At 37.7% G+C, this 19,177-nt stretch overlaps 1 protein-coding gene across 1 annotated transcript in view; it reads right to left on the minus strand.

Moving 5' to 3' along the window:
• The window catches only part of HMCN1 (hemicentin 1), a 522,545-nt gene that overhangs the window by 18,591 nt on the left and 484,777 nt on the right, over positions 1 to 19,177 (minus strand). The window contains exons 102-105 of the mRNA XM_033853373.2: positions 15,858 to 15,983; positions 8,839 to 8,967; positions 6,576 to 6,926; positions 2,826 to 2,945 (exon numbers count right to left, since the gene is read on the minus strand). Of these exons, the coding sequence (XP_033709264.1) occupies positions 2,826 to 2,945; positions 6,576 to 6,926; positions 8,839 to 8,967; positions 15,858 to 15,983 (726 nt within the window). The remainder of the gene's footprint in view (positions 1 to 2,825; positions 2,946 to 6,575; positions 6,927 to 8,838; positions 8,968 to 15,857; positions 15,984 to 19,177) is intronic.

Raw genomic sequence — 19,177 nt, forward strand, 5'->3', positions numbered from 1 at the left:
TCTGCTTCTGGGGCAAATTATAATTGGTCATGTTTTTGTTTTTCATTTTTTAGTCTGGTGACTTCCACTTTAGACTAGTCTTTGTCCTCATTCAGTGTCAAATTCACTTTAATATCCCTTTTATTACTGATGTTTCTATCACTAATGTATAAAGATTCAAAAATTTATCTGTGAATGAAAAGTAGCATTTTGTTCCTCATAAATGCCTCAAACACTTTCTAAAGCTATAAAGACTCCAAGTTATTCTTTAGAGTAAAGACTTCTTTAAAGGTCATAATTGTTGTCTCTCATGTCTTTTCTTAGACAACTTTTAAAATAATTAATTAATTAATTAATTATTGGCTGCATTGGGTCTTCGTTGCTGCGCACGGCTTTCTCTAGTTGTGGCGAGTGGGGGCTACTCTTCATTGTGGTGCACGGGCTTCTCGTTGCAGTGGCTTCTCTTGTCACAGAGCACGGGCTCTAGGTGCGCGGGCTTCAGTAGGTGTGGCACGTGGCCTCAGCAGCTGTGGCTCTCGGGCTGTAGAGCGCAGGCTCAGTAGTTGTGGCACACGGGCTTAGTTGCTCCACAGCATGTGGGATCCTCCTGGACCAGGGATTGAACCCATATCCCCTGCATTGGCAGGTGGATTCTTAACCACTGTGCCACCAGGGAAGTCCCTCATGTCTTTTTTTAAAACCACAAAAATATATAACTCATTTAAATTGCAAACATTTTAAATGACACCTGTTTCTGATTTGTGCACATTTTTTTCCACTCTCTGGAGTACAAGTGAAAGCTGAAAAATGTTTTGAACTGAAGGAGTGACAAGGGCAACTAAAAAAAACAAACTGGAATAATTTACAGAAGAAAAAAATCCTCTAATGAGAATATGACATAATATAACCCTTAAAAATCTGGCTAAAGGGGCTTCCCTGGTGGCGCAGTGGTTAGGAATCCACCTGCCAATGCAGGGGACATGGGTTCGAGCCCCAGTCCGGGAAGATCCCACATGCCGCGGAGCAAATAAGCCTGTGTGCCACAACTACTGAGCCCGTGTGCCACAACTACTGAAGCCCACATGCCAAGAGCCCGTGCTCCATAAGAAGAGAAGCTACTGTAATGAGAAGCCCATACACCACAATGAAGAGTAGCCCCCACTTGCTGCAACTAGAGAAAGCCGGCGCACGGCAACGAAGACCCAGTGCAGCCAAAAATAAATAAAATAAATAAATTTATATGTATATATATATAAATCTGGCTAAGGAGTTTTCAGTCTGGCTGGTTATTCCAAATGCTTAGTATCTACCCCCTTCCTTCCTTGGTGCCTGGTGTACCTGTTGGGAGTGTAATGTTAGTGTTGTGCACTGCCACCTTTTCAGAAGGATTCTTGGGTTGAAGAGCTGGAGAAGTTATAAAATATGGACAACGTAAGTGCTCTAACCTCTGTCTGCTCCCACTATACAATGACCCTGGTGTTCACAGCATCACAGGAGAGATAAAGGACCATTCCTGACAGTGTGAGATCTGTGATCAAGTCCTACCCTTGCTCTCGATGGTTCTAGGACATTGAGACTCACATAACCACTCTGAGAATTAGTTTTATCATCTGTAGAATGGGTACAAATTATTGTTCTTGACAAAACTATACTGCTGATTAAAATGAGATAACAGTTGTTTTGGAAAAACATAAAACTATAATGTATGTATGTTCTTCCAGTATTTCAAAACTTAGTAAGATGTTCCTCACAGGGTAAGTTCTTCATAAATGTTTGAGTGATGGCTGGGAGTAAAGGTTATTATTGAGTTCATTTTCCTTCTCCAGCCCACAGGATTAGTGGGGGCTCTCAGGGAGTGTGATGGGTGAATGGGTTGAGTAAGCGTGTGGAAGCTCATGGTAACTTGGGTGAAGCCATTGTGCATCCTGGTCTTGGCTTCTGGAACACATTTCCATGAGCTGCATCCTAGCAAGTCTTTTGTGAAGGGAAGTCTTTTATACATGACAGAAACTAATAAAATTCAGAGGCTTATTAAGACCTATATAATATTTTTAGATTTTGTCCATGGAATTGAGGTGTTTTCTTAGAAGATTTTAACGATTTATACAAGTTCATATTCTTTTGATCAAGGACATATTACAACATACTAAACCTCATCAGTATACAATGCTCCTTTCACATTTTTGTTTAACAATTTTGCTATTGAGATTGATTTTCTTTCTACCATCACTACACATTATCTAAAAGTTATAACACCTACAACCTTGTATGTTGATTATGCACTTATTTGCATGTCTGTCTCCACTAGACTCTAAGATCATAAAGGGAAGAGAGTGTACATTATTCATCTGTTTTAACCTCCTGCATCCTGCAACACTGTCGCATGATTGTTACTCATCATTTGACTCAAAGAATGAGTGGATTAATCAGTTACCCACTGATCACTAAGACAAAGTATAAAATAATGCCTAATACTGAGGTACATTTACTGAGCACTCTTCTCCTTTCTTCTTAGCTGAACTGTGAAAACATGTTTGAAGAGGTCTATTTCCATTTAGTTTTAAACATATATATATATATATATATATATATATATATATGATATGAAGTGGCTTAGGCATTCTTGCTCCTTCTAGTAAGACCATACCAAAAGTGTTTCTCAACTCTTCCTTTGCTTAATTGCTTTCTCCTGCTTGCAAAAGCAAGGATTATAGATAAGTCTGACCCATGGGAATGTGAGAGGAGAGGAAGCAACTAGAAGAAAAATTATTCAAAAAAAAGACATTTCTCACACTATATTCATTTTACGTTAAGATGTAGCAATAAATGTCCCAAAGTTTTCTCACCTTGACATGTTTTTCCATTGAGCATGAGTTGATAGCCAGGCGGGCAGATACACTGATAGCTCCCAAAGGTATTTTTACACTCATGCTGGCAGGTGTCTCTATTTTCACATTCATCAATATCTGTGCAGAAAAAAAGCAGTGTGTATAACCATGCGAAACAAAGGCAGAAACTGTGGCAGAATCAACTATAAACAAGTTGTTGACATACGACAGAAAACTTGATTTTATACTTGTGCTTAAAAACGTTCAGTGCTGTTTCATATCAGTATATTTTTAATGGAGTACAATATAAACTGTCCTGTATTATAAAATATGAACATCTCTTCTGTGTATAAGCACATATGAGCTGAAGCCCCAAACTGGCCAATTGCAATATTAGTTAAGTAATTAATATTGGAATGACAGATGAAACAGACCTGTACAGGATCCTAAACCACCAAGGTACTAAACTCTTGACAGAACACAGTAGAATTTACCTAAAAGATAAAGTTTCTATTGAGATTAATTGGGAAAATACTCGTTTCTATTTTGTTTAAAGTTTAGCAGCCTCTCTCTCTCCAACAGCCATGTCTGTAGCTTTCCCATATGCAGATATCATTAAGTGGAGGCGGTTTTATCTTTGTGATAGGAATATTCATCCAACTTCATACAACTGTAAAGTACTAATGGCAACTAGATATACATATAGTTGCTATGTTACTTTGGGCCAGCCACTTAACTTCTCAGGATCTCAGTTGATTCTTCTGCCAACAGGAGTCACTGATACAATCTCCCTACTTCACAGGCTTGTTGGAAGGTTCAAACATGTAATATATGAAAAACATTTTATAAATTATAAAGAGCTAAGCTACCTGCTATTACTAAACAAAGTCAAGAAAACAGCAATAAAAAGAGTGGGAATAGATAGTAAAAAAATTAATTGATATTTGCTTTCAGAATCAGGGATGGGATTTGAGAGGCCTCAGATTTCTTGTCTCAGTTGTGTTTTGCCTAATATTAAAATGTGCCAACCAGTGTTAGAAGGAAGAGAATGTGGTATGAAATGGAAGCAGGAGTGCTGAGGGCTGGAAGTAAAGGGAAGACAAAGTGAAACCCTGGAGATGGCTCAGCAAAAGGACCTGTTCTTTGTGCATATGCTCAGATGATAATTGCAATGACTCAAAATCTGTTAATGACAAACGCTCATCGAATATTTGTCATTGTTTTTGCCCCAGTTTGGTTAACCAAAGCACTCACTGCAGAACTTCTGATATATTTTTACTTTTTCCCTTTATAATCGGCTTTAACCTAAGATAACAACAGAAATGTAAATGACATTGAACTCCAAGTAGTAGACATCACACTTTCCAGAGTATGAATTTTAAAGTGGCCCCAAGTGTGATTTTGGTGTGCAGAAGCAATGCAACGTTTGTTTTCCCTATTAAGCTTTGGAATCAATTCCCTAAAAAGCTAAATCTTAGCCCAAGTCTAACAAAATTCCATGGTGTTAATCTGAATCCTTTGTAAACTGTCTATTCTAGATGGTTAATTAAAGGCATCTGGTGTTTACTGCAGGTTGCTTGTTACATAATTCCAAAGCTGTCTGCAATCTTAGTGTAAATTTCTTTATTAGTACCAATGCCAGAAAATTCCATATTTTAAGAAATATTTCTAAATGTCTTAGTCTATTTATTGCCCCCAAATAAAACTTAAATATCCAGTCATAGACTAGTTATAGAAATTTACTTTAGAGTCTCCAAGATTGGTCCTCACTCTGAAATAGTAGGTGCCTCACATAGTAGATGGTTTTGGGAAGGTAATTCATATAAACATATTAGTGTAATATAAACACAAAGGCACATAAAACATTCATAAGACTCTACTGTGATGAAACTACAGGGCACAGATTGCGACAAAGAAATGGAGAACTGGTTATTAATCAGGGACTCTTTCTTCAAATGGCTTGGACTTTCAGATGACCTAGAAGTCAACTAGATGGTATATGGTGTGGGAAATACCGTTTCACTCATTTATCAGAGCATAAACAAGGATTTTTGGAGCAGGAGAGTAAAGGTAGAAGAGAAGAGTTGTCTAAGACGAAGGCAGAGAATGGAATGTTAATAGGATATGAAAACCCTTCAGTTGGAATGACTATTTAGAAGAAACATTGAAAGACAAAATGTCAGATGTTAATTCTGTCACTAAAATAGTGAAACGTTTCACTAATAGTGAAAAGTTTCAATAAAATAGTGAAAAGTTTCACTAACAGAGGTAAAAATGGGCATGAAAAATTACCAAAATTACCAATGGAAAAAACCCAGTAAGAATGGTTTGGAGCAGGCTGAGAGCAATGTTTGACATACTCCCAAGGACAGTGGAGTCCACAGGTTTAGTAATTAAGTAGTGTTTGACCATATGGGGCAAAATGTTGAGAGTCGTTAATGAACCCATGAATGTTTCAAGTTCAAGGAGTAAAAGAAACTAGCACTGTCCACAGTTCTAGGAAGCTGATCACAGGGAGAAGATTCCATGTGCATCATATTACGCTTTAGGTACTTCAAGACAGCCAGACAGCAAAGTTCTGGGAACATCTGGGCCTAGAGACTAAAGGTTAAAGAGTAAGGATCCAGAGGGTTTGAAGGTCCAGCTGAGTGGAGATAATGTGAGAAGCTGAGTCTGCTTAAGAGTGACTAAGGAATCATGTCTAAGAAGATAACGATGCAGGAACAGGGCTTGGAGAAGGGTAGAAAAAGATATGACAAAAACTGAAGTCAGAAGGTATTTCTTTTAAATATCTAAAAAATGTTTAACAGAGAGCATATCTGGGAGAGAATAAGCAACGTGTGGAATGCTTAAGAAAAATTCAAGAACGTGAGGTTAGCATAGGTCTTCAAATTTAAACAGAATTTCCTTCTTCCCTCCCCTCTTGCCTCCCTCCTCCCTTTCTTTGCTTTCTCATTTCTTCTAACAAACTGTGGGGCTAATTTGTGTTTGCTAATTCCCCTTGGTGCATAGCTCAGTGACATGCAAACTGTGGCTACTCACAGAAAATTGAATTAAATGAATGACAGATGGAATTGTTTGCAACTTAACTGAAGACAAGGTCTCAATTCTTGAGTTGGAAATTACACTTCACTTTTGCAAACAAATTAAATTACAGACTTGAGTTTAGGTAAAGATACTGAAAGCACTTATGTTAGAACAATGGAAACAAGTTAGTTTTGTCCTGGCTTACACTGTCTTTTCAGTGACTTACATACATACAAAATAATTGAACTGAGAGGTTCCATGGGGAGTGTGTAACAACAGTCAGGGCAGTGCTGGTTGCAGACAGAACAAGCAGTCGACACAGTAGCTGAGAGTTTCACTTTTAACCCACTGCTTTGGCATCCATCAGATAAAGCCATAATCTGATAGTATTATATTATGGTGGCAATATGCATATTCTTTTTTTAAGAACCATATTCTGGATGCCACTGAATTTTATTTCTATAGAGCATTAAATTTAGTAACACTTTCAGGGGTGATCAAAAAAGAGAAACTGCCAACAAAACAATAAATTATCAGAATGTACACATGTAAATACATCATTTGATAAAACTGGTAATAGTTTTAGGTGCCAGAGTAAATGTCTTGAAACTTGGGTCATCCCAGATTTGAGATCAGATGTAGTTCACTACACCCAAACTCTCACAGGTGCTGTATATATGCTTAGACTCTGGTCCGTTAAGTGAGCCCACAGAAAGGAAATGGAATATGGCTGACATTTACCTATACATGTGTCATGGCTCGCCTCAGAGCCTTCAGGGCAAGTTTTTCTAATAGTCCTTCTAGTCCTGGAGAGAGACGTTCTGCTGTTCCTATACTCTGAGTAGGAGCTGTAGAGATGTGAGTACTGTCTGTAATGCTGTTGAGGTTGATAGTTGTTTCTCACGGGGGAGAACCGTGCAAGGTTATAGCTATTGTACTGAGTGCCATAATTTGGCAGCCTCTCCAATCCAGCGCAAGATTTCCCGTCCCCTAATAAATGTTGTCCTGGTGGACAGATACACTTGAAGCTGCCGGGGGTGTTGGAGCACTGATATGCACAAGGCTTAGGCACTTGTTCACATTCATTAATGTCTGCTCGTGTGCCATGATACATAAAAAAGAGAAAAAAAAAACATACACACATATACACACAGAAAACACAGGAATAAAGAATCAGTCTGTGAAACAAACTGAAGACATCATGTTACCCTCCAAAGCAGGGAATACAGTAATTTCTCAGCTGTTGTGAACTTTTGAAAAAGCTTTCATCATTCAGCTATGAATATATAGAAAGATTCTATGACTGTCCCTGAAGATTGTTTTACATGGACAGTAGAATCATATAGGGTCATAATGGAAAATGTGGTCTTGAATCCAGAAAAACTAGAGTTCAAAGCTAACATATAGATCTTAATTTTGTTGGTGGAGTGAAGAATGCAGTCAGATCTCTAGTTCGCATTTAATTACAATATTGATCACTAGTGCTTCTAATCTTTCATATAATTAAAAGTTTCAGATGCAAGAATGTACAATGTACACCTACAGTTTTATTTTCCTTTGTTTCTTTTGCATCAATAATTATTAATGAATAATCATATCAAGCACATTTTCTTAAAAAAATTAAAAAGAAGGAAATGAAGATACAGAATCATTCTTCCTAAGATAAACTCAAAGTTCAAAAATTAAAGTTATTTTTCTTTCTATTCCTAGGTCAACACAGAGTATGTATTCCTAACTCTTCTTGTAAATTGAAAAAGTGAATAAAGACCAGAGATCAAAACCAAATTCCTTAATTCATTACCACAGTGGCATGAAAGAAAACAATATGAATAAGTAGAATAAAAGTAGTAAATTGTGCTTTAAAAATTATTTTAGTAGGCAAAAGTTAAAATTAACATTTTAAATCTCTTTAAGGCAATGGCCCTACCTTCTTCACTGATTTATCCCCCAGCCCAATTTCTGACATTCAGCTTCAAGTCAAACTAGTGAACAAATAAACACATTTCATTCTGCTAGGTCACTGTAATGACTGATCAAAATGTTAAATTATATACAAATTACAATATCTAAATAGAAGACTAGCATGATATATATTCCTGCTATTAAAAAGTACTTATTTTAAAACCATTCATAATAATGATACTACATTAAACATTTTCTATGTGCAAAGTACTATGCTAGGGACTACATAAAGACAGAACTAAGTCTTTATGGAAGAATTTGCTATAAAGAATTAAATAGACAACCAAGGCATCCAATTTTAAAAATACTGATATAATAGCATGCAAACCAAAAGCTAGTATTTAAAAGCTCACACAATTTTTTTTCTGCATATAAATGTAAATATTCTGAGGTGAAATATAATTTTAGAGGTCAGTTTCTTGATTGTAAATGTATTAAAAAAAAGCATATGGTTACCTTCTTATAGACATCTTCTACTATCGTTACCTGCCTTACTTTACATTCAACTATAACTAAGATGGAAACAAATAGGTAATTGGGAGAATTAAATGAGATTCTTAGCACAGGGAATGGCATATAGTATGCACTAAACATGGTAGATAAAGTAATAATTATCAATTCACTTAAAATGTGTGTTCACATTTTAATCCTTCATAACTAAACCTTCGTAGTACATACAGATACACTTCATATTCAAATAAAATGTATCTATGCAAACATTTACATCACATGCATAGAGAGATAATCAATGAGCTAATCTTCATAATTAAGTTGTCGTGGTAATTATACCACAGCCTCACTTTGATATGTATAGTGCATAGTAAGCACTCCGTAAGTAGTTATTATTATCACTTGAAAGTCAGTGTAAATTGAGCTCAATAGGAAGTCTCTAAGAAGTAATTCAACTTATGTAATGGACTACTTAAACCAACTTACAAATCTAATTGTAGCAAGAAAGTATTTGAGGATAGAGTGGTTCTAACCAAGCTGGTAAAATAGTTACCCAGCCTTTATTACTCAATAAGAGTTCCTGTTAACTTACCCATACAGGGTCTTCCAATTCCTTGAGACCGGTAACCTCTTGGACATACACAACGATAGCTGCCTCTCGTATTCTCACATATCTGGTTATATCTGCACTGATGGGTCCCATCTCTACACTCATCAATATCTAGAGACATGGAGGGCAATAAAAAGCAATAACATTTCCTATTTCAAAACCTAAAGTCATTATATTTATTTATTTATTAACATCTTTATTGGAGTATAATTGCTTTACAATGTTGTGTTAGTTTCTGCTGTATAACAAAGTGAATCAGCTATATGTATAGATATATCCCCCATTCCCTCCCTCTTGCATCTCCCTCCCAACCCTCCCTATCCCACCCCTCCAAGTGGTCACAAAGCACTGAGCTGATCTCCCTGTGCTATGCGGCAAGTCATTATATTTAAAATGAACATTTTAATTGCTTAGAACGTTGCATTTGTCACCACGTGGTTGAGACCTGGAGTCAGAAAACCTGGGTTCAAGTCCCAGCTCTGCCACTTGTTAACGGGCCCCTTTTCCTCTTCTTGCGCCCTACTACGGGAAGAGTTTTCTTCTCAGCTTTCCCCCCTTCGCTATATCCCTCCTTTTTTGGCCATCCTATTTATACTAGTGACTCTAGTGAGCTTGCTGATGTGGACTTACAGCAACATTTCCACATTGCTACTTATCCACAGTCCCATATTTCTAGCTGCTGGCTGCTCATCTCCATCGCCATGTTTTACTAGTACTTCAAACTCAGCATGTCTCTAGTATCTTATCACTACTCCCTTATTTATAATAACAGTATTCTTTTATCCCCAGTCAACCTGGCTGCGAACCTCAGAGTTATCTTTAAACCTATTCTCTGTTTCCAAGATTGGGTAATTCTACTTTCTTCAAACAAACCCATATATCCCCACTTTCCATTTCCTCATTTAGCTATATTTTTGCTGTAGCTTCTTAAACATCTTCTGATATTTCAGCTTCTCTCATTTCTAATTAATCTTATACATAATTACAGAATCAATATTCTTAAAAATACTTAGTTACACATAACTGCATATGATGCTTTGAGTTGGCTACTATTCTTAGAAATTAAGAAAAATATTTACCTATATCCATATTGCTGAGGAGTCTTTGAAATCTGATAGTCCACACCCCCCCCATGTTTTTTTTAAGTATACTAAACTTCCATTTACCTCAACTAGTATCAACAAGTGGTCAATACTCCCTCATTTATATCTACACCCTCCCCCACTCTTACATTATTTTGAAACAAATCCAAGACAGATTTTAACTTCATTAATAAATACTTCAGTATGAAATTCTTAAAATGTCCCATTTTTTAAAATGAGAAACTTACACTCAAATTTCTGTGTCATCTTAAGACTTGTTCAAGGTCAGATAGCTGTCAAGAAGGGAGGAAGAATTTTAACATGTTTTCTCTAAGTCCAGCTCTTTCCCCTTCATACAGGGCTATTTTTCTTTCCTTTTTCTACCACCTCCATCTATTAACATTCCATTCAAGACTATATTTAAATGTGATCACTTCTATGGCACTGCTGATAGTCACTCCTATTAGATATGATCATTCTTTTGAGTACTCTGGTACAATTTTATTTGTACCTCTTTTATATTTCATCCCAACTTGCATAATAGTTTTTTTTTTTTTTTTGGTGAGGCGAGTGGAGTTGCCCGATCTATCCCAGTTGATTGTTTAAGTACATGAGAGCAGGAATGCTATCAGTTTCAGTTTTGTATATTGTGCAGCTCATAGTTCTGCTAACTATGGCTGACTGGTACAGAATAGGCACACAAAGAACAAACTTAGGGAGAAATATAATTTACTTTATTGCCTGGTTATTGATTTGACATTTAAAAAATATTTGGTTTTAAAATAATTATATTTTGAACTTTTTTTTTTAACATCTTTATTGGGGTATAATTGCTCTACAATGGTGTGTTAGTTTCTGCTTTATAACACAGTGAATCAGTTATACATATACATATGTTCCCATATCTCTACCCTCTTGCGTCTCCCTCCCTCCCACCCTCCCTATCCCACCCCTCCAGGTGGTCACAAAGCACTGAGCTGATATCCCTGTGCTATGCAGCTGCTTCCCACTAGCTATCTACCTTACGCCTGGTAGTGTATATATGTCCATGCCTCTCTCTCGCTTTGTCACAGATCACCCTTCCTCCTCCCCATATCCTCAAGTCCGTTCTCCAGTAGGTCTGTGTCTTTATTCCTGTCTTACCCCTAGGTTCGTCATGACATTTTTTTTCTTAAATTCCATATATATGTGTTAGCATACGGTATTGGTCTTTCGCTTTCTGACTTACTTCACTCTGTATGACAGACTCTAGGTCTATCCACCTCATTACAAATAGCTCAATTTTGTTTCTTTTTATGGTTGAGTAATATTCCATTGTATATATGTGCCACCTCTTCTTTATCCATTCATCCGATGATGGGCACTTAGGTTGTTTCCATCTCCGGGCTATTTTAAATAGAGCTGCAATGAACATTTTGGTACATGACTCTTTTTGAATTATGGTTTTCTCAGGGTATATGCCCAGTAGAAGGATTGCTGGGTCATATGGTAGTTCTATTTGTAGTTTTTTAAGGAACCTCCATACTGTTCTCCATAGTGGCTGTACCAATTCACATTCCCACCAGCAGTGCAGGAGTATTCCCTTTTCTCCACACCCTCTCCAGCATTTATTGTTTGTAGATTTTTTGATGATGGCCATTCTGACTGGTGTCAGATGATATCTCATTGTAGTTTTGATTTGCATTTCTCTAATGATTAATGATGTTGAGCATTCTTTCATGTGTTTGTTGGCAGTCTGTATATCTTCTTTGGAGAAATGTCTATTTAGGTCTTCTGCCCATTTTTGGATTGGGTTGTTTGTTTTTTTGTTATTGAGCTGCATGAGCTGCTTGTAAATTTTGCAAATTAATCCTTTGTCAGTTGCTTCATTTGCAAATATTTTCTCCCATTCTGAGGGTTGTCTTTTGGTCTTATGGTTTCCTTTGCTGTGCAAAAGCTTTGAAGTTTCATTAGGTTCCATTTGTTTATTTTTGTTTTTATTTCCATTTCTCTAGGAGGTAGGTCAAAAAGGATCTTGCTGTGATTTATGTCATAGAGTGTTCTGCCTATGTTTACCTCTAAGAGTTTGATAGTTTCTGGCCTTACATTTAGGTCTTTAATCCATTTTTAGCTTATTTTTGTGTATGGTGTTAGGGAGTGATCTAATCTCATACTTTTATATGTACCTGTCCAGTTTTCCCAGCACCACTTATTGAAGACGCTCTGCTTTCTCCACTGTACATTCCTGCCTCCTTTATCAAAGAAGAGGTGACCATATGTGCGTGGGTTTATCTCTGGGCTTTCTATCCTGTTCCATTGATATATCTTTCTGTTTTTGTGCCAGTACCATACTGCCTTGATTACTGTAGCTTTGTAGTATAGTCTGAAGTCAGGTAGCCTGATTCCTCCAGCTCCGTTTTTCATTCTCAAGATTGCTTTAGCTATTCAGGATCTTCTGTGTTTTCACACAAATTGTGAAATTTTTTGTTCTAGTTCTGTGAAAAATGCCAGTGGTAGTTTGATAGGGATTGCATTGAATGTGTAGATTGCTTTGGGTAGTATAGTCATTTTCACAATGTTGATTCTTCCAATCCAAGAACATGGTATATCTCTCCATCTATTTGTATCATCTTTAATTTCTTTCATCAGTGTCTTATAATTTTCTGCATACAGGTCTTTTGTCTCCTTAGGTAGGTTTATTCCTAGATATTTTATTCTTTTTGTTGCAATGGTAAATGGGAGTGTTTTCTTGATTTCACTTTCAGATTTTTCATCATTAGTGTATAGGAATGCAAGAGATTTCTGTGCATTAATTTTGTATCTGCAACTTTACCAAATTCATTGATTAGCTCTAGTAGTTTTCTGGTAGCATCTTTGGGATTCTCTATGTAGAGTAGCATGTCATCTGCAAACAGTGACAGCTTTACTACTTCTTTTCCGATTTGGATTCCTTTTATTTCCTTTTCTTCTCTGATTGCTATGGCTAAAACTTCCAAAACTATGTTGAATAAGAGTGGTGACTGTGGGCAGCCTTGCCTTGTTCCTGATCTTGATGGAAATGCTTTCAGTTTTTCACCATTGAGGATGCTGTTGGCTGTGGGTTTGTCATATATGGCCTTTATTATGTTGAGGAAAGTTCCCTCTTTGCCTACTTTCTGCAGGGTATTATCATAAATGGGTGTTGAATTATGTTGAAAGCTTTTTCTGCATCTATTGAGATGATCATATGGTTTTTCTCCTTCTTTTTGTTAATATGGTTTATCACGTTGATTGTTTTGCATATATTGAAGAATCCTTGCATTCCTGGGATAAACCCCACTTGATCATGGTGTATGATCCTTTTAATGTGCTGTTGGATTCTGTTTGCTAGTATTTTGTTGAGGATGTTTGCATCTATGTTCATCAGTGATATTGGCCTGTAGTTTTCTTTCTTTGTGACATCCTCGTCTGGTTTTGGTATCAAGGTGATGGTGGCCTCATAGAATGAATTTGGGAGTGTTCCTCCCTCTGCTATATTTTGGAAGAGTTTGAGAAGGATAGGTGTTAGCTCTTCTCTAAATGTTTGATAGAATTCGTCTGTGAAGCCATCTGGTCCTGGGCTTTTGTTTGTTGGAAGATTTTTAATCACAGTTTCAATTTCACTGCTTGTGATTGGTCTGTTCATATTTTCTATTATGTCTGTTATGAGAATTGCTACTCCAGCTTTCTTTTGGTTTCCATTTGAATGGAATATGTTTTTCCATCCCCTTACTTTCAGTCTATATGTGTCTCTAGGTCTGAAGTGGGTCTCTTGTAGACAGCATATATATGGGTCTTGTTTTTGTATCCGTTCAGCCCATCTGGGTCTTTTGGTGGGAGCATTTAGTCCATTTACATTTAAGGTAATTATCGATATGTATGTTCCTATTCCCATTTTCTAAATTGTTTTGGGTTCGTTATTGTAGGTCTTTTCCTTCTCTTGTGTTTATTGTCTAGAGAAGTTCCTTTAGCATTTGTTGTAAAGCTGGTTTGGTGGTGCTGAACTCTCTCAGCTTTTGCTTGTCTGTAAAGGTTTTTATCTCTCCATCAAATCTGAATGAGATCCTTGCTGGGTAGAGTAATCTTGGTTGCTGGTGTTTCTCCTTCATCACTTTAAATATGTCCTGCCAGTCCCTTCTGGCTTGCAGAGTTTCTGCTGAAAGATCAGCGGTTAACCTTATGGGGATTCCCTTGTGTGTTATTTGTTGTTTTTCCCTTGCTGCTTTTAATATGCTTTCTTTGTATTTAATTTTTGACAGTTTGATTAATATGGGTCCTGGTGTATTTCTCCTTGGATTTATCCTGTATGGGACTCTCTGTGCTTCCTGGACTTGATTAACTATTTCCTTTCTCATATTAGTGAAGTTTTCAACTATAATCTCTTCAAATATTTTCTCAGTCCCTTTCTTTTTCTCTTCTTCTTCTGGAACCCCTATAATTCAAATGTTGCTGCATTTAATGTTGTGCCAGAGGTCTCTGAGATTGTCCTCAGTTCTTTTCATTCTTTTCTCTTTATTCTGCCCTGCAGTAGTTATTTCCACTATTTTGTCTTCCAGGTCACTTATGTGTACTTCTGCCTCAGTTATTCTGCTATTGATCCCTTCTAGAGTATTTTTCGTTTCATTTATTGTGTTGTTCGTCATTGTTTATTTCATCTTTAGTTCTTCTAGGTCCTTGTTAAATGTTTCTTGCATTTTGTTTATTCTATTTCTAAGATTTTGGATCATCTTTACTATCATTATTCTGAATTCTTTTTCAGGTAGACTGCCTATTTCCTCTTAATTTGTTAGGTCTGGTGGGTTTTTATCTTGCTCCTTCATCTGCGGTGTGTTTTTCTGTCTTCTCATTTTGCTTATCTTACTGTGTTTGGGGTCTCCTTTTTGCAGGCTGCAGGTTCGTAGTTCCCATTGTTTTTGGTGTCTGTCCCCAGTGGCTAAGGTTGGTTCAGTGGGTTGTGTAGGCTTCCTGGTGGAGGGGACTAGTGCCTGTGTTCTGGTGGATGAGGTTGGATCTTGTCTTTCTGGTGGGCAGGTCCACGTCTGGTGGTGTGTTTTGGGGTGTCTGTGGACTTATTATTGTTGTAGGCAGCCTCTCTGCTAATGGGTGGGGTTGTGTTCCTGTTTTGCTAGTTGTTTGGCATAGGGTGTCCAGCACTGTAGCTTGCTGGTCATTGAGTGAAGCTGGGTGCTGGTGTTGAGATGGAGATCTCTGGGTGAGTTTTGCCGTTTGATATTATGTGGAGCTGGGAGGTCTCTTGTGGACCAGTGTCCTGAAGTTGGCTCTCCCACCTCAGAGGCACAGCACTGACTCCTGGCTGCAGCACCAAGAGCCTTTAATCCACACGGCTCAGACTGGTATATAGTTCATTGAAGTTACAGCAACGCTGTGAGATGTTGGACCAGAAAGTCTCTGAGTGATTCACTGAAGGTTTCCAGTGCTTTCAGACACAGATGTCCCTGACCCGGGCTGTCTTCAAAGAACCTATTGTTCTGGCTTTTGGAGGAGGTCATGGGGAGAATGTGATCGCTGTTTTTTCTATTTTGAACACTTAATAAATCTCTACAAACAATTTTTTTCTTAACCCTTCCAACAAAATTCTTAATATATATGCTAAATTTAGTATTAGAAATTATATGACATAATATTAATGTATGTGGATATGAAACTATATAAACCAATTGTGTAACTGATGGGAGTTCAAAATGGGCTAAATCTCCCTGGTGAGCTTTCATTTCCTGGTAGGGCCATGACCCTGGGACCCCAGAGCTCAACAATACTAGAAGTTGGGAGTAAAAAACCTATAGAAAAAGATATTTCCTTTTTAGATTATATTTATTCTAATCATTTAGTTTAAGAATGAATGGCTTATGTGGCTTGTTGATGGTAAATGAATCACAGTAGCTGAGACAGCCAGACACTCACCAATGCAGGTTCCGTTTTCTGCCTTGGTCATTCCGTTTGGGCAAAGATCAATGCATTTATAGCCACCGCGGGTGTTCTTGCAGTGCTGATCTGGTCTGCATACATTCTGTCTACACTCATTTACATCTTGATGAAAGAACATAGGTAATGCAGATTGAGAAAGTGATTTCTTCCGCCTTTGCATAAAAATTATACCTTCAGATTTTAAGGATATCATAAACTAATACAGATGATTATATAATCATGGTGTAAGGTTAAAGTGTTTAAATCAAGTTATGTAACACACTTTATTTTAAAACGTTATGATAAAAAAATAAAATATTACTAAACATAGCTGGTAGCCATACCAACCACTTCCTCCTCCTAGAAAAAGGAAAATTATATATTTATACATTATATATAAATATATACATATAAATTATGATTTTGTGAAAAAAATTGGTAACAAAATACAGGAAATGTTAAAAAAAATGGTTATGTAATTAGAAGATGAAATCTGTAGAGCAGAGCATTTGCTTTGTTTTTGCATGGATCACATACATGATGCATGGTATTACAATCCAGCCCAGGACATGGCACATGGATTAGATAAGGCACCATTAAGAAGTTACAAAGGGAGAGTGGAACCAAGATGGCGGAGTAGAAGGACGTGCTCTCACTGCCTCTTGTGAGAACACCAGAATCACAACTTGCTGCTGGATAATCATCGACAGGAAGACACTGGAACTCACCAAAAAAGATACCCCACATCCAAAGACAAAGGAGAAGCCACAGTGAGACATGAAATGGTAGGAGGGGCACAATCACAGTAAAACCAAATCCCATAACTGCGGGGTGGGTAAGTCACACACTGGAGAACACTTATACCACAGAAGTCCACCCACTGGAGTGAAGGTTCTGAGCCCCACGTCAGGCTTCCCAACCTGGGGGTCTGGCAAGGGGAGGAGGAATTCCTAGAAAATCAGACTTTGATGGCTACTGGGATTTGATTGCAGGACTTCGACAGAACTGGGGGAAACAGAGACTGCACTCTTGGAGGGCACACACAGAGTAGTGTGCACATCGGGACCCAGGGGAAGGAGCAGTGACCCCAGGGGAGAATGAATCAGACCTACCTGCTAGTTTTGGGAGGTATCCTGCAGAGGCGGGGGGTGGCTGTGGCTCACCGTTGGGACAAGGACCCTGGCAGCAGAAGTTCTGGGAAGTATTCCTTGGCGTGAGCCCTCCCAGAGGCTGCCATTAGCCCCACCAAAGAGCCCAGGTAGGCTCCAGTGTTGGGTTGCCTCAGGCCAAACAACCAACAGGGAGGGAACTCAGCCCCACCCATCAGCAGTCAAGTGGATTAAACTTTCACTGAGCTCTGCCCACCAGAGCAACAGCCAGCTCTACCCACCACCAGTCCCTCCCATCGGGAAACTTGCAAAAGCCTCTTAGTAGCCTCATCCACCAGAGGACAGACAGCAGAAGCAAGAAGAACTACAATCCTGCACCCTGTGGAACAAAAACCACATTCACAGAAAGACAAGATGAAAAGGCAGAGGGTTATGTACCAGATGAAGGAACAAGATAAAACCCAGAAAAACAACTAAATGAAGTGGAGATAGGCAACCTTCCAGAAAAAGAATTCAGAATAATGATAGTGAAGATGATCCAGGACCTGGAAAAAGAATGGAGGCAAAGATTGAGAAGATGCAAGAAATGTTTAACAAAGATCTAGAAGAATTAAAGAACAAACAAACACAGATGAACAATACAATAACTGAAATGAAAACTATACTAGAAGGAATCAATAGCAGAATAACTGAGGCAGAAGAACGGATAAGTGACCTGGAAGACAGAATGGTGGAATTCACTGCTGTGGAACACAATAAAGAAAAAAGAATGAAAAGAAATCAAGACAGCCTAAGAGACCTCTGGAACAACATTAAACGCAACAACATTAGCATTATAGGGGTCCCAGAAGGAGAAGAGAGAGAGAAAGGACCCGAGAAAATATTTGAAGAGATTATAGTCGAAAACTTCCCTAACAGGGGAAAGGAAATAGCCACCCAAGTCCAGGAAGCACAGAGAGTCCCATACAGGATAAATGCAAGGAGAAACACTCCGAGACATATAATAATCAAATTGGCAAAAGTTAAAGACAAAGAAAAATTATTGAAAGCAGCAAGGGAAAAATGACAAATAACATACAAGGGAACTCCCATAAGGTTAACAGCTGATTTCTCAGCAGAAATTCTACAGGCCAGAAGGGAGTGGCATGATATACTTAAAGTGATGAAAGGGAAGAACCTACAACCAAGATAACTCTACCAGGCAAGCATCTCATTCAGATTCGATGGTGAAATCAAAAGCTTTACAGACAAACAAAAGCTGAATTATTCAGCACCACCAAACCAGCTCTACAACAAATGCTAAAGGAACTTCTCTCAGTGGGAAACACAAGAGAAGAAAAGGGCCTACAAAAACAAACCCAAAACAATTCAGAAAAGGGTCATAGGAACATACATATTGATAATTAAGTTCAACGTGAATGGATTAAATGCTCCAACCAAAAGACACAGGCTTGCTGAATGGATACAAAAACAAGATGCTTATATATGCTGTCTACAAAAGACCCACTTCAGACCTAGGGACACATTCAGACTGAAAGTGAGGGGATGGAAAAAGATACTCCATGCAAATGGAAATCAAAAGATGCTGGAATAGCAATACTCATATCAGATAAAATAGACTTCAAAATAAAGAATGTTACAAGAGACAAGGAAGGACACTACATAATGATCAAGGGATGAATCCAAGAAGAAGATATAACAATTATATATGCACCCAATATAGGAGCACTTCAATACATAACGCAACTGCTATCAGCTATAAAAGAGGAAATTGACAGTAACAAAGTAATAGTGGAGGAGTTTAACACCTCACTTACACCAATGGACAGATCATTAAAATGAAAATAAATAAGGAAACAGAAGCTTTAAATGACACAATAGACCAGATAGATTTAATTGATATTTATAGGACATTCCATCCAAAATAGCAGATTACACTTTCTTCTAAAGTGCACATGGAACATTCTCCAGGATAGATCACATCTTGGTTGACAAATCAAGCTTCAGTAAACTTAAGAAAATTGAAATCATATCAAACATCTTTTCTGACCACAATGCCATGAGATTAGAAATCAATTACAGGCAAAAAAATGTAGAAAACACAAACAAATGGACGCTAAACAATATGTTACTAAATAACCAAGAGATAACTGAAGAAATCAAAGAGGAAATGAAAAAATACCTAGAGACAAATGACAATGAAAACAC

Source organism: Tursiops truncatus, chromosome 1 (assembly GCF_011762595.2).
Source record: "Tursiops truncatus isolate mTurTru1 chromosome 1, mTurTru1.mat.Y, whole genome shotgun sequence".
Taxonomy (NCBI): Eukaryota; Metazoa; Chordata; class Mammalia; order Artiodactyla; family Delphinidae; genus Tursiops; species Tursiops truncatus.